This window comes from Saimiri boliviensis, chromosome 8 (assembly GCF_048565385.1).
Source record: "Saimiri boliviensis isolate mSaiBol1 chromosome 8, mSaiBol1.pri, whole genome shotgun sequence".
Classification (NCBI taxonomy): Eukaryota; Metazoa; Chordata; class Mammalia; order Primates; family Cebidae; genus Saimiri; species Saimiri boliviensis.
In genome coordinates, this window is record NC_133456.1 from 126,097,740 (window position 1) to 126,114,561 (window position 16,822).

Genomic DNA, 16,822 nt, shown 5'->3' on the forward strand with positions numbered 1-16,822 from the left:
CCACTGCAATTCCACTCACTGTTGGAAGTTCTAGGCAATGTAATGAGCCTAGAAAAGGAAATAAAAGTACACAGTTTGAAAAGGAAGAAATAAAATGCTTCCTACTCGCAAATGACACGACGATCTACACAGAAAATGCCAAAGAATCTACAAAAATCTCCTAGAACTAAAAAGCAAGTTCAACAAGGTCAGAGGATACAAGATCAACATATAAAAATCCACTGTATTTTCCATATGCTGGCAATAACCACATGGTCACTGAAATTAAAAATACAATGCTATTTATAATCCCTAGCAAAACAAAACACATAGATACACATCTATAAACCAAAGTTTAGTTTATGAAGATCTATGTAAGATAGATAAGTGGAAAACTACACAATGCTGCTGAGAGAAATCAAAAAAGGTTTAAAAGTGGGAAGAAACGCAAAAGACAGAATAGTTTAACTGTGGAAAAGAATAGTAAATGGGAGGAATCACATTTCCAGATTGCAAGACTTGTAATAGAGGTATCACAGCCTAGACTGTGTAGTACTTACAAAAGGATAAACATACAGATTGATGGAATCGAATAAAGAACCCAGAAATAGCTAAGAAGTATGGCCAACTGATTTCTCACAACTGTGCAACGAAAACAATTCAATGTAATAAAATAGTTTTTTCACAGTGGTACAGGAGCCATGAGATATCCATAGGCAAAAAGAAAAGGAAGAATAAGCCTAAATTTTATATCTTACTAAAAAATTAACTCAAAATGGATCATAGGTTTAAATGTAAATATAAAAGTAGGAAATTTCAGAAAAAAATGTATGGGATTCTTTACCAATTAATGCATGGTGAAGGGTTTTTAGGACTAACACCAAAACCATTATCCATAAAATTTAGAAGGATATAGATTGCATGTCATCAAAATAAAAAACATTTCCCCTATGAAAGCTCTAATTAGAAGATAAAAAAATAAGCACAGACTGGAAAAAATTTTTTGCAAGGCACGTATCTGACAAAGGACTCATGTCCAGAAAATATTTTTTAAAATACTCAAAACTCAGTCAGCCTTCTTGGCTCACACCTGTAATTAATCCCAGCACTTCGGGAGGCTGATGCGGGTGTACTGCTTGGGCCCAGGAGTTCAAGACCAGCCTAGGCAACACAGTAAAACCCTGTCTCTACAGAAAATGCAAAAATTAGCTGGGCATGGTGGTGCACAACTGTAATCCCATCTACTCCGGAGGCTGAGGTGAGAGGATTGCTTGGGCCCTGGTGGCTGAGGCTGCAGTGAGCCATGACTTTGCCACTGTACTCCAGCCCATGTGACAGAGCAAGACACTGACTCAAAAAAATAAAAAAATCCTAAAACCTCAACAATGGGAAAACAATCCAATTAGAAAATGGCAAAAGACATGAAGAGACGTTTCACTGAAGAGGACATATGGATGACAAGCATGTGAAAAGATGCTCACCACCACCAGCTATTGGGGAAATGAAAATAGGACTGTGATGAGCTATTACTACACACCTACTACACTGGTTAAAAGAAAAAAGAGTCACAATACCAAATGCAGCCATGGATATAGGGAAACTGGGCTTCTCATACATTGCAGTTGGAAATTTAAAATGATACTGTCACCTTGGAAAACAGCCTGGCAGTATCTTTAAAAATCAAACGTATACTTATCTTCCTATCCAGCAATTGTGCCCCAGAAACTTATCCTGAAGGTGTGAAAACTTACGTCCAAGCAAAAATCTGTACACAATTGTTCACTGCCAAATATTATCTTACTTACAATATTTAAATATTGGAAACACTCAAAATAGCCTAGAATAGGTGAATAGTTTAAAAACAACTGGGGTGTGTCCATATCACAGAGTATTACTCAGCTGTACAAATGAACAAACTAGTGATACATACAGCAACTTGAATCTGTCTCAAGGGCATTATGCAATGTGAAAAAAAAAACAGTCAATCTCATAGGTCATATATGATATGATTTCATTTATACAGCATTCTCAAAATGACAAAAGTATGGAGTTGGTGGACAGGTCAGTGATGGTTAGGGGTTAGATACAGTGGGAGCAGAGAGGCAGGAGGACAGTGTCCACGATGAAACAGTTCTGTTTCTGCACTGTAGGAGAGGATACACTAATGTGCACAGGTGAGGACACAGAACTACACATACCCTGCACCAGTGCGAATTTCCCGGCTTCGATACTGTACCACAGCTATCTAACAACCACTGGGAGGAACCTGACGAAGGGCACATAGGACCTCTTTGTACTATATTTGTAACTTCCTATGAATCTGAAATTATTGCGAACTTAGAAGATTTTTTAAAGACAGAAAATTACCACCTAGCATTACAAGCAAACTTTGCATTTTCCCAGTTTCTTTCTCGTAGCTAGTGTATCAACATCACCCCACTGTTGTTTTCCAATTTTGAATACAGAGGATCGGATTTGTCTGATTTTTCCTCTCTCCCAGCTGTAAAAAATACACAAATTTACCTAGCTAAGTGTTTCTCAACAGGGCCCAATGACATTTGAGAAGGGGTTATCATTCAGGGCTGGTCACAGCCACATGTAATCCAGCAGTGTCTCCCAACCATTGGGGCAACCAAAAATGCTCTCCCAAAAACTCCCTAGGGGGACCTTATTTCCTGAGGTGACAACCAATGACTTTCTTAACTCATGAGCAAATATTAGAAAGTCAGAAATTTTTATCAGGACTGTTGTAGATTCCAACAACTCTAAGTCTGCAAGTTCCCAAAGACAGAATACCCACAAGAGAAACAGAAATTCAAATTCTGATGTCAAATTTAGCTAAAATTCCACTAGACATTTTTAAAATTTTTACTCCATTTATCCATTTAAAAGCAATTATGACAATCAATGATGCTATTATAAAAGCTGGTTACCACTAAATACTAGCTATCCCTAATGAAAGTTGATAGAAGTTAAGAGATAATTTTATTCTTTGCACCATAATATCTTTTTGACTCTGGATTCGGCCAAAAATAACTAGCAGAAAGAGGAAAATCGAGTTCTTTCTTACATTCAATGGGATATTAATTTGAAACTCAATTATAATCACTTATCTGACAACCCATTATACTATGATATTTGGTCACCATTAGTCACTTAATCATAGGTAATATCCAGGTTGACTGGGCATTTGCATAAGTCTTAAAGTTTGGTAGCCTGAAGAAATTTGAAGGAACACAACAGACATAAGTAGAATGATATAAAGCTGAAATTTCTGAATGTAAAGAATCTCCAAAAATCAAAAGGAATGACTCTGACTGATTTATTAATGACTAAACACTATGACATATGAAGCTCAATTCATTAAAAGTGAAGAATACAGCTTACCTATGGCAGAAAATGCCTCCCTCCTACGAAAGAAAGCTATCAGAAAGAGAATAAGGAACACACTCTTCTCAAAGGAGGCATAAACCTAAATAATCTCCCCAAACTTCTTGCTCATCAGTTTCATTATATTTCTGATGGGTCCTGGATTTAAATGTCCTTTTGTTCAAATGACACAGAAAATAATATTAATTAGCAGTCAATTTCTAACAAGTCAATTTCTCAAAAGAAGTGCTCAGCAGCATGAAGTACTATCTATAAAGCCTAGATCTCAATTGCCTTCTTCTACCCAAATTTGTACATTATGACTAATCACCACCAGTCATAAATAAATGTTACAGTCTAATAAATGTTACAGCCCCATCTATACTACCTTCCAGAAGCACTGATTTTTTTCCTCTAAGCTCCAATAAAGAAGGAATTATATTTGTATTGCTTATCTTGTCTCACCAATAATGTTGTCCTCAAAGTTCTAAAACCTGCATCACTGCTTTCCAATGTGGCAGCTTACAATGTTGATGAGAACCTTAGAATAAAACTGTACTATAAGCATGGTCCCCCAGGTAGAACCACTGCCACAAAAGGCTAAGGGATCTGGTTAGTCGCCTGAGCTAATGTGCATTTTCGAGTTCATTCTAGAAATTAATGCTAATGAGGCTTGCTGTACAGATAGCACTTTAGAGTAGATTTTTGAAACCAGGCATGCACTGTGGTTTTCATAAATTTTAGTGGCAATTCATGAGCAAACTTAACAAAAGACACTACTGAATTCATTATGCTCTCTGATATTTGGATGTCTTGTTACAAAGTGAGAAAATGGACTTTACAACACAACCAAAAGGTTATATTTGCATGTTATATATTTCCACTCTGTGGAGAAATGTATTTCAGTAAGAAAATATTTGGCTCAAGAAAAAAAAAAAACATGTTTGGTGTCCTCATAAGAATAACATGGCTTCTTAAGGAAACTTTAAGAAAAGACAGTGAGTATCTTGCAGCGGAGCACTTAACAGATCCAGATGGCCTGGGCTATAAAAGCATACTCCCTTTATTCTTTTAATGTGACCCTGAGGTCACAAATTATCTCCAAGATGTAAGAGTCACTCATTTTTCTAAACAGACTATTGTTTAGCATTCTATCCCATTTATCTCCGGCCGAACCTCAACAATGACAGAGGTAACTGATTCGTCTGAAACCCAGCAAAAGACATGAATGTCTACTGCTTTAAACATTTCAGTAAGTACTTCCTAGTTCTAAAAAGGAAAATTATCTGAGGTTCAGTGTATCACAGGCAGTTGTACCACCTGACATTGATGGACAACATTTATACTAGTTCCTATCCTTGAAAATTGAAAAAACAAATTCAAACAATTAAAACCTTTTATCAAGGTATTTTTAACGTAATAAAGAACTTATTTCAATTCGTTATGTTCAAGCATAAATACACTTTTCCTTTTTGTAAAAAAAATAAAAGTCTTCCATTATGATAATGAAATTGCCTTGAACCTGCATAGGAAATAATACACAAAATAATGGAATATACTAAATAAAGTAATAAGGTTAATTTCTTTCCTGCTGTCACTAAATTCATGCTAACAGTCTCTCTCCAGCTTGACATCAATTAATGATTTTAATTCCAGGCTCTTGTCACAGTGTTCGCTACCCTTTTCTCTAATTAAAACGGATGACGCTCGATGATGATAAAACACACAAGACTTCTGTTTTTGTAACATTTCTATTCATTAGTATTTTTGCTTTTACAGTAAATGGCTTTTAGCACTAATTGCAGTGGAATAAGATGAAAGGAACGTTTTATGAATATATAGTCTTTATATATCCAGAAATATCCAGGTATGGGAATCACCACTGAAGTGACCACACTCCTTAGGATGGAAAACAATGGTGTCCCCAAACCTCTCAGCTACATACCAAATACCTCTGTTTCCAAAGCTATGATGCTCTAACACATGGCTTTTTTTCATGGTGTATTTTTGTAAAGACTACAATAAAGGGTCTTTTAATGATTTTTAATTAAAAAATGTTAATGTCTACAGAAAATAGAATATACTAATATTAGTTTAACAGAAAAACATGTTTTTAATAAATTTCAGATTGCTACATATCAGAGAGTTGTTGACTCTTCAAAACGATGTTCAGGATCTTGCAAGCAACTCTCCTGGGAAACCTTTTACCCCCAGCTTACAGCACTGCCATCCAGAAGCCTCATTCTGGGAACAACAGTTTGTGGATCTTTTCCCAACACCCTTCCTTCTCTCAAAAAGTCAGTATTATAGAAATTAATCAAATGAAACTCAAATTCATGACAAAATGAAACTTAAGCTACAAAACAACTGGAAGGAACAGTTTGTTGCAAAAGCAGTTTCAGCCCACGGAGTGAAGGCTTTCTTTGGCTCTCAGAGCACTTCAGCAGGTGGAAGACTTCAAAAATACCGCAGCTCAACTCGTCCACCCTTTGGGTGATCCTCCCCCTGCCAGGTGAATCTAACAACTGCCCCTTAAGCTGCCAGTTTGGTGCCTATGTTGAATTCCCAAAAGAGAGGTACTATTCCACTAAATTTCTTACCCTTATAACAGTTCCAATTTTAAGTGGGATTTTAATATCTTTGTCATATTACAGTAAAGGCTGACTGAGAAGAAAGGACTTCCATATTCAAAATGGGTCCTGAAAAAAAAATGTCTTGAGTGAAAACAACTATTAGAAAGGGACACTTCCAACTCCAGGGAAGACTGTAAGTTGTGAAATCCATAGTGGTCCTTTAGAATAGGTGGGAGGGAAAGTTAACTTGCATCCCTTAATGCTAAAATGAAATGAAACCAGTTTTAAAATACAAAACGGTTAAAAGTAAAAAAGAGATAAAAGAAAGCATTAACAGGGAGACGACTAACCACTCATACAGTGACAACTTGTAAAGAATCCAGGCAGTTATAAGACTGCCTACCTTCCCTTCCATGAGCCCTTGTGCTTCGTGGGAGGGAGACAGAACGTGAGGGTAGAATTTTTCCCGTTTGCTAAGTTACACATATTCTTGGGAACAAGATCTAGCTCCCAGACTGCCATCTCTATGAAGCAAGTCTCTGCTAACTCCAGCCCAACCAATCTTTCCCCTTTCCAAAACTCTGTAATCACCTATTCTAACAATTGATTATACTGTCTTTTCCCCCATTCTCAGAGACAGGGTCTTGCTCTGTTGCCCAGGCTGGAGTGCAGTAGTATGATCACAGCTCACTTTAGCCTTGAACTCCTGGACTCAAGTCATCCTCCCACACTAGCCTCCTGAGTATCTGGGACTACAAGTGCACATCACTGTGCCCAGCTGATTTAAAAAAAAATTTAGAGACAGAGTCTTGCTATGTTGCCCAGGCTGGTCTCAAACTCCTGGCCTCAAGTGATCCTCCCACTGCAGCCTTCAGAGCAGCCTTACACCAATTTTTTAATGTTAACATGTATAAATCTTTTTCTCTTAACACAGGCAAGGAATCCCTGAGAGAGGGAAAAAATTATTAAAATAATAATTTTAAAAGGAATTATGCTATCTAATATGGTTTGCCTGTGTCCCCAACCAAATCGCATCCTGAATTGTAATTCCCATTATCTCTATGTGCCATAGGAGGGACCAAGTGGAGATAGCTGAATCACGGAGGTGAGCTCCCCGTGTCCTGTTCTCCAGCTAGTGCGTTAGTTCTTACAAAATCTGATGGTTTTATAAGGGGCTCTCCCCTTTGCTGGGCTCTCATTCCTCTCTTTCCTGCCACCAGGTGAAGAAGGACGTGTTTGCTTCCTCTTCTGTAAGTTTCCTGAGGCCTCCCAAGCCCTGTGGAACTGTGAGTCAATTAGACCTCTTTACAAATCACCCAGTCTCGGATATGTCCTTACAGAAGTGTGAGAACAGACTAATATACTATCTTATACACTTAATATATTGTGAAACAACAAACGGTTGTCTTATATTCACTGATAAAACACTAGAATACTATTTCCCTAACCAACACACACGAACACACCTCTACAGACACTCACTCAAGTCATGTTCAGGCTTTCATAGGTATTAGAGCACCTACAGTGACTGCCAATGCAGAGAGATGCACTAAAGCCAAATATATCTAGGCCAGCTCTCATCAGAAATCAAACTGCATTTTCCTACTTCATTTGCAGTCTCTGTCAGTAAAATCAGTGTCAAATATACAGTGTGCCTAAGGCTTAATTTTCCTCAAGTATTCATCTATATTTTTTCTTTTTTTTTTTTTTTTTTTTTTACGAGACAGGCTCTCACTCTGCGGCCTGGCTGGAGTGCAGTGGCAGAATCGCAACAGCTCACTGCAGCCTTGGACCCCTGCGCTGAAGCTCTGCTCTTGCCAAAGTGTCAAGATTACAGGTGTGAATGACCAGATCCAGTAAAGTACTTATCTAAGTAGTTAAGTTCCACAAAGCAGGTTAACAGATTCTTAAAAATTCTTATTTACCTGTGCAATAAAAATTTAAAAAAAAAAATTGAAACTTATCCTATTGATTAGAAGTGACTTTCCTAAAGGATTCACGAGGTCAAAGAAACATGAAAAAATGCTGCTACAGGATAGAAAAAATGTTTCCCATCAAAAAGTTAATTTTTAAAAGGCAATCTCTGAATGACAATAAGTGACGTAAATGCAAAGATTATCGTTAGGAAAACAAACATGTATCACCTGCTGAAAAGGATCCTACCAACTGAGATGATGAAAAACAAGTCTGTCAAAAGTTGGCGTGATTACTCAAAGCAGGTATAACTGAGAACAGTTGGTCAATTAGAAACAGAGGAAACAGCATGCAGAAATTCACATAAACTTGCAAAATGACACACCAAGAACGGGGAGTATCCCATTGAAGGACACAGATAGTTCAATGGCCTAGTATTGAAAACACAAGGCTTTGAAGAATGATTAGAACATAAAATAATGGAAAGTTTCAAATAATCTATTTCCTAAGGAGACTGAAAAATATTCCTTCTATACTGGGAGGATTTCATAAGAAATAAATTAACTTTTTCATATCTTCACTAGAAGCAGTCAGTATCCCTAGAAATACTCCCAAGCATAACTTACTACATAGATATAGATGATAATACTGTAGTAGCTTTCAATGGGTGAATAACTACAAAGTACAAGCCAGTTAACGTTATAAACCTCATTTCATAGAAGGAATAACATGAGGAGAATATTATTTGAGAGTTGGGGAGTTTGGCCAGATGTCACAGCTAATATTTCATGTTTCAAAACATCTTTTCCTCTCTCTGTCCCTCTTTCCCATCTGTCTGTTCACACAGACCTGATCTTGATCCAGAAAACATTTAGCATGATTTTCTAAGAAAGCATAAAAATGCAAAATAAATCAAGATGAAAATAGATGTCAGCTTAAAAGTACGTAGGTGTGGACAATATGTACTTTATAGGAAAAAAATGATTAGAATGTCACAGATCCATATGGTAACAGTGGTGTTAATACAGGAAAATTTTTGCTTTCTGATTTTAATTTTATGGGTTTTCTTCCCAAATTTTTCTGTAGTTTTTAGTACAAGAATAAACTTAGAACTAGAGCTTAAAAAGGGAAATGTTTTAAGCAGGTGAGAAAGGTGAGAAAGAGAAAACTGAAAAAGAAGGAGCCGTTGAGAGCACGTACTTTTAAAAGCCCATAAAACAGAAGTCAGAAAGTAGAGAGAGGTTACAACCCTGCCTTAAACTTGCTCACAGTTCTATAAAACAATCAACTCCAGTTCCTGTAGCCTATTAGACAAGTGAGCTGGACACGGCTGACCAGGAGTCAACGGTCTTTGCTTGCCGTCGGTATGGCCCCAGTGACTCGGAATGTTGCAGGATGTCAGTATTCCAGGAAAACAAAAAGTGACGGGCTGAGAGGATGTTTTGAGAAGAAATAAATTTGGATGATGGTGACTCTCTGTTCCTATCTTGGTGACTCATGATGTACATGAACTTGGTAGAATTTTGAGAAATAACAGAGTAGAAAAATATGCATACATTGGTTTAAACAAGCGTTTCTCAAACATATCTGTACACAGAACGCACTCTCTGCTGCTGAACACTGGGCAATCCTGTACCACACAGTGTATTTACTACCACTTAAAAATACACGGAAGTATCACTGGAGCAAAAACAACAGAAAGCCAACATGTTCCTTGTGATGCTTGGTCAACAGAGAAGTCTACCACTGGGCTTTGTACGGGAGGCTGAGTAGACCTGAAGTCACATAGATCACTTAATTGGAACATGTTCTGTTTGGAGTTTGGAGCCTAAACTTTCAGTGTGGTGGAAATGAGCCAGCAGAGGCACTGTCCCTAGGCATGCCTGAAAGTCAGAGGCAGGAAGCACTGAATTCACATTTTTGCTTAGTTTCCCAGTCTATCTCCAATGCAGCCAACAGCATCTCTGAAAAGATAGGGTACCTAGGTTCAGCACTCAGAATGAGGAAGTCAAAATAGCATGTCAGAGAGCGGTTAACTTCTCCCTTGGCATCACACCCAGACTCCCTGCTTCTCAAGAAGACCGTACTCATGGAGGCTCTGGTCTGAGGCAGGCAGGAATAGTGGAGCAGAGCACAGCTCCTTACAGTGATCCTCCTGGTCCTTTGCTCCCACATGGATGGCATTTACTCAAGACTAACTTCACAGTGTTGGTAGCAAGTGATGGAAAGGGAAGCAAGTTAGCAAGAACAGAGTCAAACTTAATCTTGGACCTTGCTCAGAACAACCTAGTTTATGGTCACCATCTAAATAGATCTTAACACTGTAGAAAAAAAAAACATTTTAAATTATAGTCATAGCTCTTTTAGTTTTTCAATATCTGTATCTTGGGCAATATTCAGGATTCACAGATGTATACAGGCAAAAAAAGTTTTGGTTTGTGGACAATCTTAAGTCACGGGGAATGTCAGGTTTTCTATTTTTATATGGAATCAGTCAAAATAATTTTTGGAACTCAAATAGCTACAGTGGTAAGTAATGTCTCAGGAGATATTTCACTACTAGCCAGCAATGAGGGAAAGGTTGTAAGGAGAATATAAGTAGTGGCTTATTTATTTTTACTGATTCCTCCGGACAGCATTTTTTCAAGGAAGCTGCAGTTTCCACTCTCAGGAAGAACACTGCCAACACCACAGACAGACAGAAAGGAGGCCATGTGAAAGAAGCCTGCCCTGTAAAATACAAGCACCAGACATACTCCACTTCGTAGTGGAGTCCATTTCTTGCATTCATTTGCTCTATTACAAAATCTATGAGTTTAAATAAAACATTTGCCAAAAGTTGTTATTGAAATACAAAGTCAAGGTAAAATAATTTTCTTAAATTATGAGCCTAATTGATTTTTTTAATGGACCATTCACTTGTTCCTTGACCCTGAAAGATTTGTATTTTAGGCCTCCTGTACATTGTAAATTCATTACGATCACCCTAGTTCCCAGAAGTATTGCATCATTAGAGGTACAGAGACGGAAATTAAAAGCAAAACTGCAAAGTGAACTGTGCCTCAGGCAAATTAATAATACAAGTGAAACCATTATGTAAAAATCATTGTTTGGCTAGAAATATTTGACTAAGCATCATAAAAGTATTTTGGAAAATGTTGATAGAATTCTGCATGGAAACACAGCAGTCACCTTAAATGGCAAAGAATAAATATTGAGAACATGAAAAATGGCACAGGATTAATGAAGTTATTCCCTGTGGCAGGTATCAAGATACAGGGGAGGTATAATGTTTCTGTCACTCAGATTACTCTCTGAGTACATTACATATTTGCCTGTGGAGGAATCTGAATTCATACATTTACCTGGTATTGGCTCCTCCTTTAGGGAAAAGAAACTCTTTTAGGATAGCAGTTTATACTTCTGAGCCACTAAATGCCACATCACATACAATAAGGAAGGCTATGCACCCAAACCCCAAAATAGTTCACTAATAAGTTTGGAAATCCCAAAATTGATGGGGATTAGAAAGAGTCCTACAAAGCAAGATGAAATGATTTTTTAAAAATAGAAATTGAGGCCAGGCATGGTGGCTCATGCCTGAATCCCAACTCTTTGGGAGGTCAAGGTGGGCAGATCACAAGGTCAGGAGTTCAAGACCAGCCTGACCAATGTGGTGAAACCCCATCTCTACTAAAAATATAAAAAATTAGCCGGGTGTGGTGGCACAGGCCTGTTGTCCCAGCTACTCAGAAAGCTGAGGCAGGAAAATCACTTTAACAAGGAGGCAGGGCGTGTAGTCACCTAAGATTGCGCCACAGTATTCCAGCCTGGACGACAGGGCGAGACTCTGTTTTAAAAAAGAATAATACTCATTAATAAAAAAAAAAAAAAATTGAGGAAGAACCAGCAGACTTGCTTCGTAAATTTAAAATTCATATTTTTCCAACATACATTTTCTACCCTGAAAAGGTACAGAGACTCAGAGTAACCATCCTACTTAAAAAGTCCTTAGCGGTATTAGAAAGATGAATGAAAAAATACCCAAACACGAATCTGTTTTAAATAAAACTGTTGTAGTGAACTATTTTCAGTTGTTTCATTCATTAAGCATTAGAGTGAAAGCATCCTAAGTTTAGATTTACGGCAGGAATACTGCATCTGATTTCAAAGACGCTGGGCTACAGTCCTAGGTATGGACAGTACTTAGCTTTATAATCTTCATCAAGGTGCAAGAAACTCACTTAAATCCCAGATTATTTAAAGTAAAATAGGCATAGTACCTCTCGCTGTGGCTGCTCAGAAAATGAAATGTGATGACAGAGAGAAGCTCACTGTGAGCCTGTAAACTCTAAAAACGAAAGTGTGAGATGGCTTTCTCACCCCCTGGAATTATAATGAGAAAAATTCTAATCGCTTAGAAAAATGGTTTTCGAGTGCCTGCTTAGAGTAACTCTGTTCATTCATTTCATTGGTCTTTAAGTTCTCAACATGGAAATGATTCAACAATAGATAACAATCTTTCCGGAAGATGTGGAAAACTTAAGTGGAAAATGTCACAAAATGTGAAGATAGTGAAATAGAAGGAGAATCAAGAAATAAGTGTCAGGTTTCAAAGAAAAACAACATAATGAATAACAGCCTCCTGAGTTCTTACTATACTTAAAATGTAATATAAAAATTCAGAGTTTTATTTCCAGAAGAGCATTTCTTTAAAGTTATTATAATATACCAAAATCCATATACCAATGAGGCAGGATTTTAAGTACTTTGTGTTTTTTAAGAATACTAAATTCAGTATTCATGTTTGTTTATTCATCTAATACGCTGTTCTATCTCCTATGCAAAAGATCGTAACTAAAGCAATTAAAATCCACCTTGATGTCTCAAATACATATAAGGTTTTGTTTTTTTTTTTTAAATGTCTCTTTACAATATTTTCACCCACAATCATCAATAGCTGGGTTGACACAAGAAATACAAAAAGTAATTAAATGCAAAATCTTTACATTAAAAAAGAAGAAAGTAGAAAGAAAAAAAAGAACTTCTTTCTAAGGAGGTTTAATCAAGTAACTGAAGACTACCTCTCCTGCTCCTGCTTCATTCGTATCCTCTCCTCTTCTGACGTAAAGGATTCCTGAATTTTTATCTTACCCGTTTTCTCAATCTTGTCATCTTTTCGATGTTTGCCAAACCTGTTAATAACAAAAAATTCTAACTTGTCAATATATACAAAATGAGCTTTCGTGCATTTGTGGTAATGATATGTACCCAAGGAAATGAATGTTAGCTTCTTCAAAACAGGGACCAGGTGTCTTATGCAGTCAATAGTTTGGGTCAGGACTAGTATTTTAAATTAGATTATTTTATTCATTTTAAATTAGAACTTTCCAGAGAAAACTCTTTAGGAAAATGGTCTCAATGGCAATTTTTCTTTTAGCAAAACAAAAACAAACAACAATAAGACTTGTGGTTTATCCTTATTGAACAATTAATACATCTGTAGGACTAAGTGCTGAATACTTTAGATGCTCCAGGAAGAAGGATATGTATGCATTGGGGTGGGTTTTGCTTGGGACTAAAGAATGATAATCCACAATCACCTAGTTAATAATCTCTCCATAAACAACTATTCTTTATTTTCACAGCCAGGCTGATTGGAAACATTCATCATAGTTTTAAAAACTGACAAAGAAGGCCATGTTTGCAAGGTTTGAAGTACAACGGCTAATTTACACTGATAGAATACTTTGTGCTTTAATTAAATTCAAAGGTTTAAGGTATTCTCATCAAATACTCTCCTAAATCGGATGAAAAGCAATTGCTGAATGTGGCATCTTTGACTTGGAAATCTACATCTGATCAAAAACACACACATGGAACAAACCCATGATTCAAAAACAGTTCAACAAACTTCTGCAGATGGGTGTTGAGCTCTTTAATAAAACACTAACATTATTCTCTTCTGGCATCCAAAATATCCCAGAACCCTCCAACTTGGTATCAATTCCTTTCCCAGCTCTATTATTTTTCTCTATAAAAGACCACGTTGCCTGGAATGCACACACTCTATATCTGTAAGCAGTCTTCATCTGTAATGCATTGGTCACCAGATGTTTCAAAAAAGAAACGTTTTATAGATAGTCACACGACTAAGCATTCAGAAATAATTAAAGTATATTGAGTACTTCTTTCAGAAGAATAACAGGAATCTGGCTTACTGTGACAATTTCATTCAAAAAAGAGGGTCAGGCCCAGTGGCTCACACTTGTAATCCTAGCACTTTGGAAGGCTGACGCAGAAGGATCTTTGGAGCTCAGGAGTTCAAGAACAGCCTGGTCAACATAGTAAGACCTCATCTCTACTAAATATCAAAACAATGTAATATAAAGTAGCTATAATCCCAGCTACTCCAGAGGCTGAGGCAGAAGTGATCCTTTTGCCTCAGCTTCTGGAGTAAGATCACTTGAGCCTGGGAGTTTGAAGCTGCGTGAGCCATGATGGTGCCACTGTGCTCCAGCCTGGGAAAAAGAGGGAGACCCTGTTTCAAAAGACAAGAAAGAAAGAAAGAAAGAAACAGAGAAGAGGAAAGGGTCCCAAAGTTGACATAAAAGAGAAAAAATTATTTCTATTAATGTCTTTTTTGATCGCCTAGACTTTTTTTATTAATACAAATCTGATTTCAAATACTTGCCTACATATGAATTAAAGTATATGTGAGCATTCCTCATATATTGATTAAAATAACACTATATTTGAAAGGGGTTTATAAATATGGAAAGTATTCTTAAAATGTTAAAACAGAAAAAAGGTAAGACACCACCATCACTTCTTTAAAAATTATATACACTATATGGCAATCAAAACTGGCTATAAATTAACTTCATAAGGCAAATCTATGCTTAAAATTAAATTTTTGATCACGGCAACTGCAAAAAAGGAAAAGAGAAAATTCTCCAGAACTTAAATCCAGAATCTGACCACGTTTCACAAGGTGTAAAATACATATTCTGTATTCAAACTAAAAAGTACAAAACACTAATAATTTGCACTATTTTTGTCAATATATCAATAATGCCTCAGAATTATGCACAATGATGGGCTTTCCAGGTGAATGAATAAGTGAAAGAAAAATTATTAAAAACTGATACATTTCAGGAGAAGTCAATACCTAAAATATCACACTCATTCATCAGATGAAAATGTACTGGGTATCTACCACGCATGCAGGGCTTATTTGGGACATCCAGGCTATAAACAGTAAACAGAGCACATTAGGTCACTTCAACTGCCATAGAGCTTCGACGGCTTATCTTCAGGAAATGCATTAGCATATAACACATCAGAGTGCACAGCGCTAAGGGGGAAAGCAAAGCAGAGTAAGGAGACCAAGAGTGACGGGGAAGAGGCTGCTTCTTCATGCTGGAAGATGGCCTCTCTGGTAAGTCCGCATGTGAGCGGAGACCTGAGCTAGGGGTCAGCCACGTTGGCTGAATCAGCAAGGCAGAGGAGGCAGGCAAAGGCGAAGACCCTGAAGCTCAGGCAGGCCGAGTGTCTTTGAGGAATGGCAAGGGCAGGGGCAGGGCCAGAAGGGGAAAAGACAAAGAGAAGGCAGCAGGGGAGGAAGCAGAGTGGCGGCAGGGCAGACCACGCGGGTTCTCGTTCACCACACGGGATTTTGGACTTTACTGAGATGACGTGAAAGACACTGAAGGATCTGGAACAGAGGCGCGGCACTGGTGACATTCTAACGATCCTGGATGCAGTGTGAAGAAAGAACGCACTGGAGGTGAAAAGCTGAAATCAGGGAGAACAGTCAGGAGGCCATGGTGATGAACCAGCTGGCAGTGGAGGAGAGGGAGAGAAGTGCTTAGTTTCTGGACATATTTTGACAGCAGCACCAATAAAATTTACTAATAGGGAGGTCACAGATGTAGGGAGGTCACAGATGTTAGGGAAAGAGAGTCACTGATAACTCCGGGGTTTAGCCAAGCAACTGGAAGAAAGGAGTTGCCGTGCAGAGAGATCTACAGAGCCAGGGAAGGAAGAAGTTTGGTGGACTTGGGGGTTAGGATGATGTAATAGCAAAAATTCAAGGGACAGCAGGGAGCTGGATGGATCAATCTGAGTGTCATCAGTTAGCATTTAAAGCCAGGGCATTCACTTCATCCTGGACATTCTACAACACTGAGGCATCTCAAAGTATAAAACGTACTAAATCCTAACTTCCAGAAAAGTTTAAGTTCAAATTTTAATACATCATATTTACTTATAATGAGGTATTCCTAAAGGTAAATCATTTTAACCATTTAGTGTTTCTGTTCATAGCTTTCAAATGATACAATGTTGCCATATAGACTCACTGGTTTTTAAGACAGCGTGCTGATTCACATTCCTACATTCCAAATGGTATGAATACAACTCTGCATCCTATTTGAGAAAGACCATGCAATGACACAGAGAACAACACATTCTCTATCTGTACCAAAAGGTACCGTTTAGTCTTGTAAGAAATAGTGTACATATGCTCCTTAAGTTAGTAATGGTGAGGAAAGATTTAGATTCATTGATTTGGCATGTTTTAAAACAGTTCAGATTTTTCAGCCCAAAGCTAATGTTGAGTTAATCAACCATGTCAAAATCTCTTTAGAAAATGATTTTGGTCCTATATGGTAAAGAAGGTTTCAGTTTGCCCACCAAGTCTCATATATATATATATATATGAATTGAGTCAATCAACCTTCACCTCTTTCTCTTAAGTACATATGACATTTTTAAAAGAGTAGAATCCTGATTCATACCTAAGGATTGCATATTTTCCCATTGTGTTTGATAGCAAAATATTAACTAGTTTCCTAAACCACCCCCTAATCACTGGAATAACTATTTTATTATTTGTAAATGTATTACCAAGCTGTTATAACACACTTTCCTTTTTCAAGAGTATAGATTTGGCCGCACGCAGAGGCTCATGCCTGTAATTCCAG

The 16,822-nt window shown here is 37.4% G+C and overlaps 1 protein-coding gene across 23 annotated transcripts in view; it reads right to left on the bottom strand.

Annotated features, from left to right (window-relative positions):
• Positions 1-16,822, bottom strand: part of PARD3 (par-3 family cell polarity regulator) — an 838,158-nt gene that overhangs the window by 280,874 nt on the left and 540,462 nt on the right. For 20 of the 23 annotated variants that reach the window (XM_074405259.1, XM_074405258.1, XM_039478614.2 and 17 more), the window contains one exon: positions 12,920-13,030. The exons of the other annotated variants lie outside the window; for them this stretch is intronic. In XM_074405259.1, coding sequence (XP_074261360.1) covers positions 12,920-13,030 — 111 coding nt within the window. The remainder of the gene's footprint in view (positions 1-12,919; positions 13,031-16,822) is intronic. 23 annotated transcript variants of the gene reach the window in all.